Raw genomic sequence first — 18956 nt, 5'->3', positions numbered from 1 at the left:
AACAGCTTAAAAAAAACATCTCAGCATTTAGTGTATGGAAAATAATTAATTTTTTGTTCTTTACTAAAATAGTAATAATCTTATGGCAATTTGAGGCACTCAAATTCTGTCCTGAAGATCGTAGATGTGAAGTCTTTTTGATCTTCACAAAACGTAATATTGCATCAGAACCAGTGATAACTGACACACTGTGATGATCCACCAATTAATTCTCTTAACCATCATTATATTAGCAGCATTTTTTATTTACATTTTAGTCACAATAACAGCAGTAACTTTCTGTAAAAAATTCCATGAAAGGGTTAAAATTGAGAAAATGAATGAATATTTGATCGTTATGATCAGGGGTCATGTTAGTTTAATGATTTTTGTCCTTAAGGTCCAGAGTTTTATTTTTAAAATTTGAAACTGCAGGAAAATAATAATGGATCAGAATCAGTGCTATTGATAATCAGCGATGTATTCCCGACTGCAATGTTTAAAAAGAACCTAGAACATTTAGCTTATCAGATGTTTTTCTGTTTTCTTTGTTCTTATCGTGTTAACAAACATTTACAGGGTTTCAGTCTTTAACTCTCGTGTCGTTCTGCAGGTCAAACTGACCCGTTTTAAAGTTGGAAAATGGGGGAAAATATACAGTGAAACTTCTGATGTCCACATTTTCAACATTTTTGGGAAATTTTTGACTATTTTTTGGTGGAAAAAAAATGTTAAAAAAGATATTTCTTACGAACATTCACAAAAATCAAAACATAATCCAGCAAATTTCGCTGGATTTTGGTTGGATTTTTTGTGAATTTTCTTAAATGAAATATTAGAAGTTTTACTGATATATATGGAATCACTTTAGATATTTTTAGGATTTTTTTGAAATATTTTTACTAATTTTTTGAAAATATTTACAAGAATTATCTTCCCAAATTTGGGGGATTTAAAAAATAAATAAAACTTTCAAGGAATTGTTGGAATTTTCTTCCTGAATGTTTTGCAAATTTTCAGAAATTTGAGGGAATTTTTTTCTGAATTTTTGGATTTTTTTTCAGACAAAGAATATTTTTTTGTGCCTGTAAATGAAGACAACAGGAGGGTTAAATGACTGAATATTTGGAAGCATATGATCAGGAGGGAACAATCTGCTCAGTGAAAGTGGATGAAATATTCATATTTGCTTTTCTTGCTAATCATTGACATAGAAACTGGCATTTAAAGGCTTAGTGTCCTGACCAGCAATTAATATTTGGTGGTTATGATCTGGACTAATGATGGTTAAAAATGTACTCCGTGAAAATATAAATTAGTTTTAATGTTTAATAGTTTTATGGTAGTTTCTGATGTTGGCATTTTAGCCTTTCAGGTCCTGAACTAGACTCCTGTTGGGTCGGTGTTGAGTAGATTTGACTCTTTAGCTGCTGTTTGGAAAATGAAGATGCCTGAGACAAAAGGGAGGATACAGGGAAGACAGAGGACAGAAGGAAGGAAATGAAGGATTGGTGGAGGACTGATATTTAGTGAAATTAATTTAAAGTAGTTGTTTTTATCAACGGAGGCTCCGTTTCCCCCTGAATCCTTCACTAAGCAGTAACAAGCCGTTTGTCCCACCGCTCCTGAAGGCAGCGTCGCAGGGTGCTGTTGCCATGGTAACTGCCGCCGCTAACAACTAGTTGAAGCGTCTTTAAGTTAACAAATTTTTGTTTGTTTGTTTGTTTTACCGCAGGTTTGGATTAATGTCGTCCAAAAAGCTGGACCCTCTGTCGGTGCGCGAGCCTTCAGGAGGCGGCGAGGAGCAGAGCGGAGGGTGGAGCCCCGAGCCCCAGGTAAAACACTGGAAACCGTACCGTTAGCTCGGTGGCTAACTGTAGCTCGGTGCCTAACGCTAGCTCGGTGCCTAATGTTAGCTCGGTGCCTAATGTTAGCTCGGTGGTTAACGTTAGCTCGGTGGCTAACGTTAGCTCGACAGGAAGTGTTTAAAGACAGAAGGAAGAGATTTAGAGCAGTTAGCTGAAGTTTTAAACAGCCTCCAACCAGCCACAGCTTCGTTTAACACCAACATACTGCAGATATTTAAATACTTTAGTAACGTCAGACTGACAGCTAGTTTTACTGTGATGAATATGTACGTACTAAAGTACTACAAGTACTATTCTGAGGTAGCTTCCTGTTTGTTCTGATAGTAGAACTACAGACTAAAACAGAATAAATGTACTTGTATTTATCTGTTACCTTCTTAGATGAAGATTCTCTACTGAAAACATGAGAGGAATTAATGAATGCACTGACACATTACTGAACACATTCATGAGCTACAAGGTTAGACTAAAAACCACAAGGACACACAAAACAACACAACACCAAGTGAACACAAAGAGACACAAAACTATTAGAAACATAGAAAAAACACAACAGGAACACAAAAAAACAACCACAAAAAGATGCAAAACAAAGTGGTCTGACTGTCATTGTGTAGTGACTAGTGTTGTGTTGTTGTGTAGTGACCACTGGTCACTGACCAGTGTTGTGTTTCTGCAGGTTCCAGTGAAGGTGTTTCCAGCTCACAGTGACGCAGTGACAGCAGCTCGATTCTGCTGCAGCGACAGATTTATCCTGAGCTGCTCCTCAGACTGCAGCGCCATCCTCTGGGTAATACTGGTAGTACTGTTAGTACTGGTAGTACTGGTAATACTTCTACTACTAATACTGCTGCTGTACCTGTTGAACACTCTGAAGTTGTTTCTATGAAACAGGAAAATAGAATCCTGTACCGATAGTACTGTAGTAGTAGTAGTACTGATAGTACTAGTACTACACTAGCAGTAGTACTTGTCCTGTGCTGCCCTCTGCAGGACGTGGACAGCTGTCTTCCTCTGAGGACGTTTGATGGAGTTCACAGTAAAACCATCAGTGAGGTCGCTGTGATCCCCAACAGCAACAGGTGAGTCTTTACCTGCATCCACCTGGAGGGTCCATCCAGCTGCAGGATCGCAGGTCTGGAACCGCTTCTAGACAACGTCCACGACATCTGATCAAAGTTCCCCCTGACCTCCTCAGAACATCTGGTTCTTCATCTCCAGTAACTTTATCAATGATTAGAGTTCTACCTTCATACTGGGAATATTTCCAGAGTTCCAGGTCCTTGAAGTCCATAAAGGAGAACGTGCCCTGGAGAAAGTTCTAGAGTAGACCTACCAACAACTGTAGAAAGTTCTAGAGTAGACCTACCAACAACTGCAGAAAGTTCTAGAGTAGACCTACCCTACAGACAACTGGACAGTTGAAGGTAGGTCTCAAATTCGGCACAAAAAACTTGCAAAATAAGAACAAAAATGGCCAAAATTACAAAAAGAGCCCCAACTACCTTGTAAAGTTCAAATATGCCAGCAAAAACACCCAAAATCACCACAAAAAAGGACCAAAATTACCACGAAAAGACACAAAATCACCACAAAATTAACCAAAATCACCACAAAACAGGTGAAATTGGGACAAAAACTCAAATTTGGCACAAAAAAATCAATCAAAAGGGACTAAAGTTCCTCCCAAACCTCCTCAGAACATCTGGTTCTTCATCTCCACTATCAATGATCAGAGTTCTACCTTCAGACTGTGGATATTTCCAGAGTTCCAGGTCCTTGAAGTCCATAGAGGAGAACGTCCCCTGGAGAAAGTTCTAGAGTAGACCTACCGTAGAACAGACTTCTTGATGAGAACGTTTCCTCAGAGCCTGGTTTTATTGAGTTCTGCATTTTTAATGTGTTTCTGGAGACTATGAGGATATTTTTGATGATTTCTTTGTCTTTTATTGCGGAAAGCAGTTTCAGTTCCGTTCAGTTTGTATGAAAATTTCTCCACATGTGAAGCCTTCCTGATGGATCATAAAGTCACCAGATCCAGGATCAGAAACAGATCCAGGATCAGTGTTTGTTCCTTCCGGATGGTGACGGCGTCCTGGGACCAGAAGATGGCGCTCTGGGACCTGGAGACGGGACTCACTCTGGTAACTGAACTTCTAACCTGCAGCAAAATACTCCTGAAAATAAGCTGTTAATGTTGATATCAGACTAATATCTATAATCAATAATACTGTAGAGTCTAAACACTGATATCAGACTAATATCTATAATCAATAATACTGTATAGTCTAAACACTGATAGACTAATATCTATAATCAGTAATACTTATTTTCTCATTTTGAATACATTTGGAGTCATTTTGAACAATTTCTGAAAAATTGTAGGTCATTTTTGACCAATTTTTGGCAGATTTTAAGTGATTTGGCACAAATTTAGATCCATTTTGGATCAATTATGTTATTGTGGACTTGTGTTTGTCATTCTGAATATATTTGGAGAAATTTTGGACAATTTCTGAAAAATTATATGCTATTTTTGATTAAATTTCAAGCCCTTTTGGACAAATTTAAAACAAATGTGAACATTATTTTGTTATTTTGGACATTTAAAAAAATCTAGGTAGTTTTTGACTGATTTTGGGCAGATTTTTGTCATTTTTGACAGAGATGAGGAGTTCAATGTTCGCAGAACATAGAGACCCAGTAAACATATTAAACGTCCAGATTATTCTGTTGGTTCCTCCTTTCCTTCAGTGTGTTAAAGAGCTGAGTTGGAGTCAGTCTGGATATCTGTCCAATGTGGATCATTTCACTTCATTCTGGACAAGTTTACAGTCATTTTGGACACTTTTTTGGTCATTTTGCATGTATTTTGAACAATTTTTTGGCAAATATTGAGTCATTCTGGATTTTCTTTTTTGTCATTTTGAAAATGTTTTGAGTCCTTTTGGACAAATTCTTAAAAAATCTAGGTAATTTTTGACTCATTTTGAGCAGATTTTTGTCATTTTTGACAGTTTTTGAGCACATTTCAGGTCCTTTTGGATAATTTTAAAACACGTGAACATTTTTTTGTCATGTGGACATTATTTTCAGTCCTACCCAACACGTCTTGATAAAGCTGTGTGTGTGTCTGTGGATGAGACACTGTGAATGGAGTCAGTGCTGCTGTGGTTGTTGCTGTGCAGTGGAAGTCCAGGCAGGCCGGCCTGATCACCTCCTGCAGCTCCTCCTCTGACGGTCGGCTGCTGGTTTGTGCTGCAGATCCTCAGAACGGAGTTTTTATCTGCGACGCCTCCAGCGGACAGACGCTGCATCACATCAGCGGTAGGACGGACGGACAGATGCTGTAGCTCAGCATCAACGTCTCTGAAGCGTCACCAGGTCTGTTTTGTCTCCAGATCACCACCGATCCACCGTCACTCAGTGTCGCTTCGACCCGCAGAGCCACAGAGTCGCCTCAGTGTCTGCAGACCGAAGCCTCAAACTGTGGGACCTGCTGGCTCAGAAGACCACCGTGTCCATGGACAGGTGAGGAACACTTCATTTCTTTATTTATTTGCATATTAATGAATGTACAATCTCATAATTTATACAAGGTTGGAGTAAATAAGCCAGATTTAGCTCAAGGGCTAATTTCCGTCTGTTGACCTACATAATGTGTTGGACTGAAAAAAATGGCCAAAATGACAAAATAATCTTCACATTTGTTTTAAAGTTGTCCAAAAAGCCTTGAAATGTATTCAAAACTTTCAGAAATGACAGAAATCTACCCCAAATCAGTCAAAAATTATCTAGAATCTTCCCTAAATTGTCTAAAATGACTCCAAATGTATTCAAAATGACAAAAAAACCATCTAGAATGACTCAAAATTTCTAAAAATTGCTCAAAATTCATGCAAAAATGACAAACAATTTGGCAAAATTACTCCAAACATATTCAAAAAAATGACAAAAAAGTTCACATTTGTTTTAAAATTATCCAAAAGCACTTGAAATGGATTCAAGACTGTCAAAAATGACAAACATCCCCCCAAAATGAGTCAAAAATTGCCAAAAAATATTTCAGAAATTGTCAAAAATGTCTCTAAATGTATTAAAAGTGACAAACACAAGTTCAGAATGAATGAAAACATGAGTGGCAGAATAACTTCAAATGATCCAGAATGGCTCCAAATTTGTGCCAAATCACTTAAGATCTGCCCAAATTCAGTCAAAAATTGTCTAGTTTTTTTCAGAAATTGTCCAAAATAATTCCAAAACATTTTCAAAATGACAAAAGAAATTCAGAATGACTCAAAATTTGTCAAAACTATTGTTCAAAATTCATGCAAAATGACCAAAAAAGTGTCCAAAATGACTGTAAACTTGTCCAGAATGAAGTGAAATGATCCACATTGGACAGATATCCAGACTGACTCCAACTCAGCTCTTTAACACACTGAAGGAAAGGAGGAACCAACAGAATAATCTGGACGTTTAATATGTTTACTGGGTCTCTATGTTCTGCGAACATTGAACTCCTCATCTCTGTCAAAAATGACAAAAATCTGCCCAAAATCAGTCAAAACTTACCAAAAATGATATAGAAATTGTCCAAAATGACTCAAAATGTTATTAAAATTACAAAACAATGTTCACATTTGTTTTAAATTTGACCAAAAGAACTTGAACCGTGTCCAAAAATAGTCTAAAATAGTTTTTGAAGACATTTCCTGGAAGAGTGGCCTCCTCTGGAGCTTCCTTCTGCTCCACTCTGGGTTCAGTCCCATCCAGATGATGAAGGCGTTGTACGCTGAGATGTCCAACACGTCAAAGGATATCACCAGTGGCCAGCGTAGGGTCGTCCTTTTGCAGTCACCAGCTTGTCCATGTTGTCCACCCTCCTTCTGTGGCGTTATAATCCAATTTTGATCTCTGGTTTTTGATGCTTCTGGACACAGATACTCCCATCCCTGTGCAGTGGACTCATGAGGACCACGTTCTTGCCTTTCTTTGGCACTAGGACACCAGGGACGTGTCATCCGTGTACATAGACTTGGAAGACTTGACCGGCCTGTTCTTTGTCAGCAGATGTGTTGGGAGCTCTGTTCCCACCATGGTTAGCTTCCTCTTTAGCAGCTCCTGTCCAGCTCGTCACATGTGATGTTGTGTTCACTGAGTCTCTGATCATGTCCAGGACAACTCTCACTCCTGGATTCTTCTCAGGGGCTCCCCCATCAGGTTTCCCTTTGGAGACCTGTTAGTTCCTAACATGTGAGGAAGTGGCATCACAGGCAGCCCAGATCTTTATACATATTTTGCAGGTTTAGATGGTGTATACTGTCTGAAGGGGCATCAGCTGCTCATCAACAGTGACGTTAGGCCCAGGATTGTAAACAGGGGGAGGTGGTGGACCCACTTGTCCCACACTGTCCTGATGGCAGCTAGCTTTACTGTCTGCCGTCCAGCTGGTCTGTCGTCTCCGTTATCATGGAAATTATGTCGAAATTTTGCATTATTGCACAGAAAAGTTCTCTGTCAGTTTCTGCATCCCACAAGGATTCTGTGGATTCCCTCTTTGGACCTGAAAACTCCAGCAAGGAAAAGAACTCCAAAGTAAGCATGTAAATGGTTTGGTTTATCTCCCTCCACCTCTCTCCAAAAACACGTCTTCCTTCGAAATCAGTGCAATCCAGAATCATTTTCTGGATGGAATCTGGGATGAAAAACTCAAAAGAAGACTTGATGTCCTCCAAGTTTCTGCCAGGCGTGTTGGTCCTGGTTGCATCCTGATCCATTGGCAGCCATGTGGGGTGGTTCATGTCTGGGGCAAGAAGACCGTTCAATGGAACCATTCACTGACATCCATATTTCTTTACTTGCTGGCTGCTGCTGGACTGGTTCTGGTCCTTGCTGCTGCTGGACTGGTTCTGGTCCTGTGGCTTGTCTTGGTTTTGGAGCTAGCTGATGCTCAATCTCATGCCAGAGATCCCCAGGTAGTGCTTATCCCATGCGAATAGAGAAAATAAAGATTAGTTCCTGCAAGACAGAGGGTGAAATGTGCAGGAATGTGAGAGCAGGACCTGAACATCCTGTATGTAATGTAAATGAGTAGGGGGTGTGCGTTCTGTGGTTGTTAACAGTGTGTTGTGATAAATGTTCTTCACAGAAAATGGGCCAAAGCCAATGAATCTGAGTTTGAAAAAATAATGAATCGTATCATTTGTCCAAAATGACAAAATAATGTTTACATTTGTTTTAAAACTATCCAAAAGGGCTTGAAATGTCTTCAAAAACTGTCAGAAATGACAGAAATCTGCCCAGAATCAGTCAAAAATTGTCTAACATTTTTCAAGAATTGTCCAAAATGACTCCAAACGTTTTTAAAATGACAACAAAAATCCAGAATGACTCAGAATTTGTCAATAATTGCTCAAAATTCATGCAAAATGACAAACAATGTGTCCAAAATGACTCTAAAATGACTCTTTTGGAGTAATTTAATGTAATTCTGGACTCATTTTGTCATGTGGACCAGTTAGCAGGAACTATGTTTGGTTCCAGCTTTCCTCCACTCCGCTGTAAATACTGGAGTTTCTGACTATTTTTTTTTGTGATTTTGAATGCATTTCCAGCCATTTTGGACACATTTCAAGTAATCCTGGACTAGTTTTTTCATTTTGAACACTAACATGAACCATAGCCCCAATAAACACATGAAAAATACATGTTCTTCTTTTTAGTTCCTCTTTTCCTTCAGTGTGTTTATAGATTCTGCGCACGTTAAAGGATTGCAGTCTTCACTTAGAGTCATATTAGATCAATTTTAAGTTGTTTTGGACATTTTTTTCAGTAATTTTAGTAAAAATGTAGCTAATTTCTTGCAGTTTTTAGTAATTTTGAATCCATTTTGAGTCATTTTGGACACATTCTACATGATGCGGGACTCATTTATTCATTTTAGAGAAGTCTCAGTTGGAGGTGGAGAATGCACAGTTAGCCTGACCCATAAAGATCCAATAAATACATGAAGGTTCCATCTGTCCATCAGTGTGTTCCACATTATAGCTGCGTCATCATTCTACAGTTACTCACCTGTAAATGTGCAGAATCTTTGTTCTGTAAAACATCACAGCCTGTTTAAGTTGATTCCACACCCCGTCCTCATTAACCGTCTCTGTTTACATCTGAGCTGCTCGGAGGAGCCGACAACATTTCTGCTGATGTCACGGATCTGATTGGTTGTCTTCCTTCTTCCTGTGTTGTTGTTTACTCTCTCAGTAACCATGGCAACGTGGTCTCCGACTGCTGCTTCACCAGCAGTGGGCGCTTCGTGTGCACGGCCTCGTGGGATAAAACGCTGAAGCTGTGGGACCTGCAGGCTGGAGGATTTCGAACTCACGGAGGGACGACGCTGCAGAGAGGCCATGAAGGCAGCGTGAGCTCCTGCAGCTTCTCAGCTGACGGAGAGGCCTCTGAGCAAGGCAGCAGAACCAGCAGGAACTTTATCAATGATCACACCTTCTGACTGGGATTATTTCCAGAGTTCCAGGTCCTTGAAGTCCATAGAGAATGTCTCCTGTAGAAAGTTCTAGAGTAGACCTACTGACAACTGTCCAGTTGTCAGTAGGTTTACTCTAGAACTTTCTCCAGTTGTCGGTAGGTCTACTCTAGAACTTTCTCCAGTTGTCGGTAGGTCTACTCTAGAACTTTCTCCAGTTGTCGGTAGGTCTACTCTAGAACTTTCTCCAGTTGTCGGTAGGTCTACTCTAGAACTTTCTCAAGGGGACGTTCTGCTTTCCTACTTCCAGTCTTTAGTCTCACTTAGACCATTCAGAACTGGACATTTCCAGACCTTGGAGTGCATAGAGGTGGGTCCAAAAAGACTAAAAAATTGTACAAAATAGTATTTTTGAGTAATTTTGGGTGAATTCTGACTCATTGTGGACAATTTTCTTGTCATTTTGGATGATTTTTGTGTATTTTTGTGTTCGATCAGGAAATGTGGCCTTCAGTTCCCCTCTGATCTGAACATCACTGCTCTGATGGTTCATCTTTCAGCTCTTCTTCTGACAGCAGGTCTTCAGTGTTGTGTTGTTGGTCTATAAAGACCTGTGTTGTGTTCCAGCTGACCTGCTGGTGTCGGGCTCCTACGACAGGACCGTTGCACTCTGGGATACGTCCTCCCACTGCCAGACTCTCATCCTCAAGGTCAGTAAACTCTGCTTTGATTTTCTCCTGGGATCATCTGGAGGCTCAGCTCATGTTGTCATTGTGTTTGGTCTCAGGGCCATAGTGATTGGGTGACGGACGTGTCAATCAGCGCTGACAGGAAGTTGGTGGCGTCTTCCTCCAAGGTTCCAGACTTCTCTAAGTATTTTCACTTACGGTCCAGAACAAACGATTTTGGGGAATTCTTGGTCTTCAGGCTTGAAGTTCCAATGTTTTAGAATTTTCTTGTTGTCAAAGCTGCAGTACCAACCTCAGACCACCAGGGGGCCTAACACTCTGCTTTAGCTCCTGTCTCTGTATGACCCCCTCCCCCTCCTAGAAAAGCCCAGCCTGCTGTGATTGGTCGACCACAGCCAGGTACCTTTGGTCAGTAACCTCAGAGCAACTCTATAATGTAACTGAAGGCAGAAGTTTGACTAAAAGAGCATCTATCTGACACATTAAAGGAACCGACCAGAAGAACATTCATTAATGTGTCTGATGCTAACTCTGCTCACTCCACCTCTGGAAAAACAAATGTTCAACGTGATTTAAAGCTTTTATAAAATCTGCTAAAATGTGTTTAATGACAGAAATGTCATAAAATGACAGAAATATTGCACAAAACAACAAAACAATATCCAAAATGACTGAAAATTTCTCCAAAATGAGTTGAAAATGTGCATAGTAACTGAAAAATTGTCCAAAACAAGCAAAAAATGTCCAAAATCACAAAAAGATCTGTTTAAGGTGACTAAAAATGAGTTTAAAACTACATACTGGTTCCAAAAATGTCCAAAGGGGCAAAAAAAGTCCCAGAATATCCCAGAATTATCCAAAAATGATTGAAAGTGAAGTTTCCAGACCTTTTCCATTCATAAAAAGCAGCTATTTAACACAGTGAAGGAACTACAAAGCAGAATATGGTCATGATGACCTGAAGTGTTTCAGCAGAAGGCAGCTGAACTCTTTGGTTCTTGAAGACGTTCTCGTCCAGGAACCTTCTTCAGGAAACAGATGGTTTTAGAGGAGTGAACTTCTCCATCTTTGTTAAACTGGAACATCCGTCATCTGTGTTAGGGAATTCTGCGATGTCAAAAGAGGAATCAGGAGGCAAACTCAGGGACACTCTGGAGACTCAGATGGCTTATGTTGAGAATAAGGTTTACTGAATTCAGGAGAAATGATACAGCGAGTACACAGTGACGTGAGCACTGGCAGCATCAGTTCTGAGGAGTCTCTCAGGTCTTGGGCATATATACCGTTTGGAAGGCGTGCCATGTTGATGTCACATTCTAAATGTGGAGGCAGGACTGTTAGTTCAGGATCCATCTGAACAGGAACACAGCAATATAACCTTGTTGTTCTGACATCATCAGCCAGATAGTTGTCTTTTATCCCTATGTTATGTTTACCAAGCGTCTGTCTGTCTCAGGGTCATATTAGGGGACAGAGAGATCATACGCAAGTTTGTATCCTCTATCTAGGAGAACCATGAGTCAAGGGTGACCATTTGGGATGACTCAGCATTTAGGCTGTCATAAACTAGAACCACCTCAGTCATGAGAAAGTGAGTAATTTTTCCTTCACAAATCCCTCCTTTTTGATCGTAAGATCAAACCTAAACATTAAGTAAAAGGGAAAATTACCATTTGAAAAACCTAGGTCAGAGAGCTCCAGAAAACTGATCCTGTAACATTTAAAAACATTCATTTCTTAACAAAAATATTCACCACGTAATTGATCACATTCTCCAGTACATTATTTAAATTCAAATAATAATTAATTCAATCACACATTAGATGTTATAAGTCAACTAACAGACTGTGAGCCTCAAAGGTTTATGCAGGTAGGAACGAAAACCCAGTGGGACAAAAATTTCCTACCACCCCCCTATAAGCTTGGAAATAGTTTGACTACACCAAATTCATGGGGCGGCAATCCTAGAGATCTGCATAACAGCTCATTAGCCTGTTTCCCTAAGAGCTTCAGTTGGTATCCAGGCAGCACAGTTACTGTCATGTTATTCATGATTCTCAAAAACATACAACATAATATAAAACTTATTATAAGGCACAATTGGTGAATAAGATTCAAACAAAACTAATAAATGTGGTGTAGATGTGACAAAATTATGTATGAGATGTGTGTGGTGTTTGTATGTATATGGATATGTTGTGTGTGTGTGTGTGTGTGTGTGTGTGTGTGTGTGTGTGTGTGTGTAAGCAGTTGCATCCCTCTAACTGATCTGGTCTAAATCATCTTTTATTCGTTCCATTCACACCGTGGGAACGATGTTCGAGACCCTCCTATTTCTCAGTTCAGCACAACTCAAATGAGCACAATGATGCAATGTGTGAATCAGTATACAGCAACACATCTAGTAAAATTCATAAATCACAGTAAAATGTTGTTAAAATCATTGATTAAATCTATGGTAAATGCTTCCATCACAATATAATTTCCAGTTACTAGGAGATCAGCTGCTGGTTCTGTTCATCTTCATCTTCTCTGAACTGTGAAGCAGATCTGCCTCAGACTCAAACACCAAACATTCATCTGTGTGATTCCTTAAGTCGTCTGATTTCTGATTTCATCATTTATCATCTGTAGATGATTGTTGGCCAAAAGGGCGGTAGCTGCGGCAGTCACGGAAGCAAAAACTCGGGTGTGGGAGGAGTTTGGAGAGGCTATGGAGAAGGACTTTTGTTTGGCCTCAAGGAGGTTCTGGAAAACCGTCAGACGCCTCGGGAAGGTGAGGCAGGGCTTTGCTCAGGCTGTGTACAGTCAGTGTGGAGAACTGCTGACCCGTACTGGGGATATTGTCAGGTGGTGGAAAGAGCACTTTGAGGAACTCTTGAACCCGGTAAACACGTCCTCTGTGGGGGAGGCAGAGCTATGGAAGCAAATCAGACTCATCAGATTCTGAATTTTAAAAGCTGCTGAATTTCATACTTTGAATTTTTTTGCATCAAAATTATGTGATTTTTTTATGCCTGAATTTAGCTCATAAAAATTCTAAAAAACAGTTAAATATTCAATGTCTTCAAAATTCGCCCTCAAAAAAATTCGATGTGTTCAAAATTCGCTCTCAAAAAATTCAATGTTCACATCTGGGGGACTTAGGCATAAATAATTGATCCTGGCCAAACTCGAACCAACGCCCAGCCAATCAAGTGACGCTCCTCCGGTCATGTGATGCGGACCTTTGACCTCACAAGACTGCGATCAACCATGGCTACCAGCGGGAACGATGGTGCTTTGGTGAGTGTATTTTTCCTTTATTTGCCTTCTATGTGGTTTGTTTTTGTGAGAGTCAGTAACCTGTAATGCATGACATGTTTCTAAAGAACAAGATTTATTATCTCCGTGAGGAGCTTTTAACGACGTGGCGTCGGTTGCAGTTTTGCTAGCGTGGGGCTAGCGCCCGCCTAGCGCCCGGCTAGCACCCGCCTAGCGCAAGGCTAGCGCAGGGCTGGCGCCTGCCTAGATCCCGACTAGTGCAGGGCAAGCCGCTAGAATCTGATGAGTCTGATTTGCTTCCATACAGAGCCTGAAGACTCGGGGGAATCTTCATCCATATCTGTGGCAGAGGTTGCCAAGGTAGTTAAGAAGCTCCTCAGTGGCAAGACGCCAGGTGTGGACGAGATGAGAGTGGATGAGATGCTGAAGGCTCTGGACATTGTTGGACTGTCTTGGCTGACACGTGTCTTCAGTGTCGCGTGGGCATTGGGTACATCCGGTGTGGAGTGGCAGACCGGGGTGGTGGTTCCCATTTTTAAAAAGGGGGACCAGAGAGTGTGTTCCAAATATCAGGGTATCACACTTCTCAGCCTCCCCAGGAAAGTTTACTGTCGGGTGCTGGAAGGGAGTCTCTGACCGATTGTCAAACCTCAGATTCAGGACGAACAATGCGGATTCAATCCTGGTCGGGGAACAGTGGATCAGGTCTTTACTCTTGTGGAGCTGCTGAGGGGGTCATGGGAGTTTGACCTGCCAGTCTACATGTGGTTTGTGGATCTGGAGAAGGCCTACGACCGTGTCCCCCGAGGGGCTCTGTGGGGGGTACTGAGGGAGTATGGGGTACCAGGCTCTCTGATACGAGTCATTTGGTCCCTGTACAACCAAAGTGAGAGCTGTGTCCACATACTCGGCACAAAGTCAGACACATTTCCAGTGGGTGTGGACCCCCGCCAGGGCTGCACCTTGTCTCCTTGTGTCGTGTTTATGGACAGGATCTCAAGGTGCAGCCGGGGTGAGGAAGGTGTCTGGTTTGGGGACCTCAGGATCACATCTCTGCTTTTCACAGATGATGTGGTTCTGTTGGCTTCCTCAGACCTTAAGCAGCACTGGAGCAGTTTGCAGCTGAGTATGAAGTGGTGGGGATGTGGCTCAGAACCTCCAAGTCTGTGGCCATGGTTCTCTGATGGAAACCAGGGGATTGCTCCCTCTGGGTTGGGGGGGAGTTGCCTCCCCAAGCGAAGGAATTTAAGCATCTCGGGATCTTATTTACGAGTGATGGAAAAATGGAGAATGAGATTGACAGGCTGCTTGGTGCGGTGTCTGTAGTAATGCGGACGTTGTATCGAACCGTGAAGAGGCTACTGAGCTGTAAGGCGAAGCTCTCAGTTTACCATCCATCTACATTCCAATTCTCACCTATGGTCATGATATCTGAGTAGTGACCGAGAGAACAAGATAGCGGATACAAGTGGCTGAAATGAGCTTCCTTTGCAGGGTGGCTGGGCTCAGCCTTAGAGATAGGGGGAGAAGCTCAGACATCCGGAGGGAGCTCGGAGTAGAGCTGCTGCTCCTTCACGTCGAAAGGAGCCAGTTGAGGTGGTTTGGCCATCTGATTTGGATGCCTCCGGGAAGGCTTCCTCTGGAGGTTTTCCGAGCACGTCCGCCTGGGAGGAGACCACAGGGTAGACCCAGGATTGTTGATGCTGATGTTGAGCCTCCAGATACACTAGCAGCATGGATGACTTCATCAACACACTGAAAATAGCGAGCAAACAAGTGTAATTACAGTTTAGGAAACAGAAGTCTGATGGAGCAGGTCTGTTGAAGAAGGTTCATGGAGCAACAGTTCACAGACACATTTGGCTGCTTCACCAAGCTCTCCAGCTTCCTCCTACAGTCCAAAGACCGGTTGAGGTTAATTGGTGACTCTAAATTGTCCGTAAGTTTGAATGTGAGTGTGCTGGTTGTTTGTCTCTATGTGTAGCGCTGTGATGGACTGTTACCTGTCCAGGTGAACCTGCCTTCACCCTCAGTCAGCTGGGATAGACTGCAGCCCCCCGATACCCTACAGAGGATAAAGTGGTGTATAGATAATGGATGGATCTGGAAGTCCCACAGGATCCTGACCTGTTCGTTCTCCACCATCTATATACTGTATTTAAATAGATGCCCGCATTCTCCACCATTATTGGATATAAATATGGTGGATAATGCGGGCGTACATTTAAGCTGATTTGTGAACCAGAATACAGATGTGTGCAGTTGTGCTCGTTTGTTGCATGGTCATGGAGTAGTGGACAGGTTTATTAAAAATCCAGAGATATTTGGATCTTTTTATTTCTCTTGTGGACGTGTAATAAAGATACACAGCCGTAACCAAATTAAAACAATAAACTGCAGTAATTATCTGTATCTGACGAGTTTCTCAGTACAGTTTAATTGATAACAGTTCCAGGCGATGCTTCCTGTTTCTTCAGTCCCAGAGAGCTCAATATTCAGCCAGTTTTGATTGTTACTATGAGTGTCTAGTGTCAATCACCTGAGCTTTTAACTCCCAGCAGCTAATAGATTAGCTACCTACTAGTTAGGTAAATGCTGCTCTCTGAATGTAAATATGAGCACCGACTCGTCACCTTAAATGATTGTGTTAATCAGCAGCCACGCTGATACTAACCAGACTGTGTGTTGATTGTGTTATCAGACTGTGTTGCTGGGATCTCATGCTGTACTGATACTAACAAAGCCTTAAAAAGGTCTGGAAGTTCAGTTGTTGTTCCTCCTCTCAGGTGTCAGTAGTGATGTCACCGGATGTCTTCGAAGTGTTTCCAGGTCAAACAGGTCTACAGGGTAACTGTGGTGCCATTTTGGGATCATACACTGACCCATGCAACGTCCCAACTAACCCTGCCTCACAGTGCCATCTAGTGTTAGGTTGTGAATTATCATTGGTTCAGCCTATGCACACAGCCACCCAGTGCTGGAGTTTAACCTGTCTCTATGAGAAACTCTCAGACTCATTTGTGATGTCAGTCAAAGTTTATGGCAATGTTTGGTTTTGAATTTTGATGCGATCCTGAGGTTCTCAAACCGGACACCCTCCTCACCCCGGCTGTGCCTTGAGATCCTGTCCATGAACACCACAAACAGGATCGGAGGATCAAGGTGCAGCCCTGGTGGAGTCCAATACCCACTGGAAATGTGTCTCACTTTGTGCCGAGTATGTGGACACAGCTCTCACTGTGGTTGTACAGGGACTGAATAACTCGTATCAGAGAGCCTGGTACCCCATACTCCCTCAGTACCCCCCACAGAGCCCCTCGGGGATCATGGTTACAGGCCTTCTCCAGAGCCACAAAGAACATGTGGACTGGCAGGTCGAACTCCCATGAACCCCTCAGCAGCTCCACAAGAGTAAAGAGCTGGTCCTCCGTTCCACGACCGGGATGAAATCCACATTGCTCATCCTGAATCTGAGGTTCGACAGTAGGTTGGAGACTCTCTTCCAGCATCCTAGAGTAAACTTTCCCAGGGAGGCTGAAAAGTGTGATACCCTGATAGTTGGAACACATTCTCCAGTCCCTCTTCTTGAAGATGGGAACCACCACCCTGGTCTGCCACTTCACACCGACTGTACCCAATGCCCACGCGACACTGAAGAGATGTGTCAGCCAAGACAGTCCAACAATGTCCAGAGCCCTCAACATGTCAGGGCAAATCTCATCCACACTTGGAGCCTTGCCACCGAGGAGCTTCTTAACTACCTTGGCAACCTCTGCCATGGATATGGATGAAGTTTCCCCCGAGTCTTCAGGCTCTGCCTCCTCCACAGAGGACATGTTTACCGGATTCAAGAGTTCCTCGAAGTGCTCTTTCCACCACCCAACAATGTTCCCAGTACGGGTCAGCAGTTCTTCCCCCGACTGTACACAGCCTGGGCAAAGCTCTGCCTCCCCTTTCTGTTTGGTTTGCCAGAACTTCCTCGAGACAACCAAAAGTCCTTCTCCATAGCCTCTCCAAACTCCTCCCACACCCGAGTTTTAGCTTCCACAACAGCCACAGCTGCAGCTCTTTTGGCCGACCGGTAACTGTCAGCTGCTCGAGTCAGCCAGGCCAGAAAGGCCTCCTTTTTCAGCCTGATGGCTTCCTTCACTGCTGATGTCCACCAGCAGGTTCTTTTGGTTGCCTCCGTGACAAGCACCAGTGACCTTCTGGCCACAACTCCTAACACCTGCTTCTGCAATGGAGGCTTTGAACATGGCCCACTTCAATTCCATGTCCCCATGAAAACTGAAAGCTGAAAACCCCATAGACAGGGTCCTCCACCAGACGTTCCCAGTTAACTCTTACTACACGTTTGGGTTTCCCAGGTCTGTTCATCTGTCTTCCGTGCCATTGGATGCAACTCATCACTAGGTGTTGATCAGTTCACAGCTCTGCTCCTTTCCTCACCCGAGTGTCCGAGACATATGGCCGCAGGTCTGATGATACGACTACAAAGTCGATCATCAACCTTTAGCCTAAGGTGTTCTGGTAGCAGGTACACTTATGAGCAACCTACTGCTTGAACATGGTGTTTGTTATGGCCAGTCTGTGGCTAGCACAGAAGTCCAATAACAAAGCACTGCTCGGAGTCAGATCAGGCAGGCCGTTCCTCCCAATCACCTCCTCCTAGTTTCTCCATCATTACGTATGTGAGTGTTTAAGTCCCTGAGGAGAACAATGGAGTCCCCAGGTGGCCCCCCTTCCAGGACACCACCTAGAGACTCCAAGAAGGCCGAACACTCCGAACTGCTGTTCGGTGCATAAGCACAAACAACAGTCAGAGTTTTCCCCTCCACGATACGAAGTCACAGAGGTGATCTCATTCTCCAGGGAGAACTCCAACAAAGTGATGCTCAGCCGGGGGCTTGTGAGTATCCTCACACCTGCCCAACACCTCTTATCTTGGGCAACTCTGGAAAAGGAGAGAGTCCAACCCCTCTCCAGGATTCTGGTTCCAGAACCATTGCTGTGCGTGAAGGTGAGCTCAACTATATCTAGTTGGTACCACTCGTTCTCCTGCACCAGCGAGGTGACGTTCCACGTCCCCTGAACTAGTCTATGCCACCAGGGGGCATAGCACCCCACCACGATTTCCTGCCCTGCAGGTGGTGGGCCTACTGGGTGGTGGCCCTGTGTTACTTCTTTGGGCTGTGCCCAACCAAGACCCACGGGGCCCTAGGCTCAACCATCAGACGTGCTCTGACGAGGTACCCCTCGGGCAAGGCTCCAGGAAGAGGCCCTGGGGTGGCAGCTTTCCGTTTTGTCACTGTCATCAGGGTTTTCTGAATCACTCTTTGTCTGGTCTCTCCTCCAGGACCAATTTGTCTTGGGAGACCCTACCAGGGGCTAATACCCCACACAACACAGCTCCCAGGATCACAGAGACACTCAAATCCCTCCACCACGATAACGTGGCGATTTGATGGGGGGTGGTCCTCAGCAACCGTGTGACCTTAAATGGTCGGCTGACTCACATGATTTTCTTAGTCTTTGGTCTGTTCTCCAGTGGGAACAAAAATGTTCTTTCTCACTGGGATCAACAGCTCATCGTCCAGTTGGTTGTAGCATTTCAACTAAAACATATACTGTTGAACCCTACAAAGGTTCAATGTTGAAACAAAAACCTAGTTT

The 18956-nt window shown here is 43.0% G+C and overlaps 1 protein-coding gene across 4 annotated transcripts in view; it reads left to right on the top strand.

Annotated features, from left to right (window-relative positions):
- The first annotated feature begins 1059 nt into the window (after positions 1 to 1059).
- Positions 1060 to 18956, top strand: part of LOC111569048 (WD repeat-containing protein 88-like) — a 37477-nt gene continuing 19580 nt past the window's right edge. For 3 of the 4 annotated variants that reach the window (XR_008600861.1, XR_008600853.1, XR_008600858.1), the window contains exons 1-5: positions 1060 to 1814; positions 2527 to 2637; positions 2841 to 2929; positions 9958 to 10040; positions 10118 to 10186. Coding sequence is in view for 1 of the 4 variants with exons in the window: in XM_035948530.2 (XP_035804423.1) it covers positions 3863 to 3991; positions 5036 to 5174; positions 5249 to 5378; positions 9111 to 9357 (645 nt within the window). In the remaining 3 variants the exon portion in view is untranslated. Of the gene's footprint in view, positions 1815 to 2526; positions 2638 to 2840; positions 2930 to 3854; positions 3992 to 5035; positions 5175 to 5248; positions 5379 to 9110; positions 10041 to 10117; positions 10187 to 18956 lie in introns of all 4 variants that reach the window. The other variant, XM_035948530.2, reaches the window with a different exon arrangement.

The sequence above is a fragment of the Amphiprion ocellaris genome, chromosome 1 (assembly GCF_022539595.1).
Source record: "Amphiprion ocellaris isolate individual 3 ecotype Okinawa chromosome 1, ASM2253959v1, whole genome shotgun sequence".
Taxonomy (NCBI): Eukaryota; Metazoa; Chordata; class Actinopteri; family Pomacentridae; genus Amphiprion; species Amphiprion ocellaris.
The sequence above is the reverse complement of the archived record's forward strand: the minus strand, read 5'-3'. Positions and strand labels throughout refer to the sequence as shown.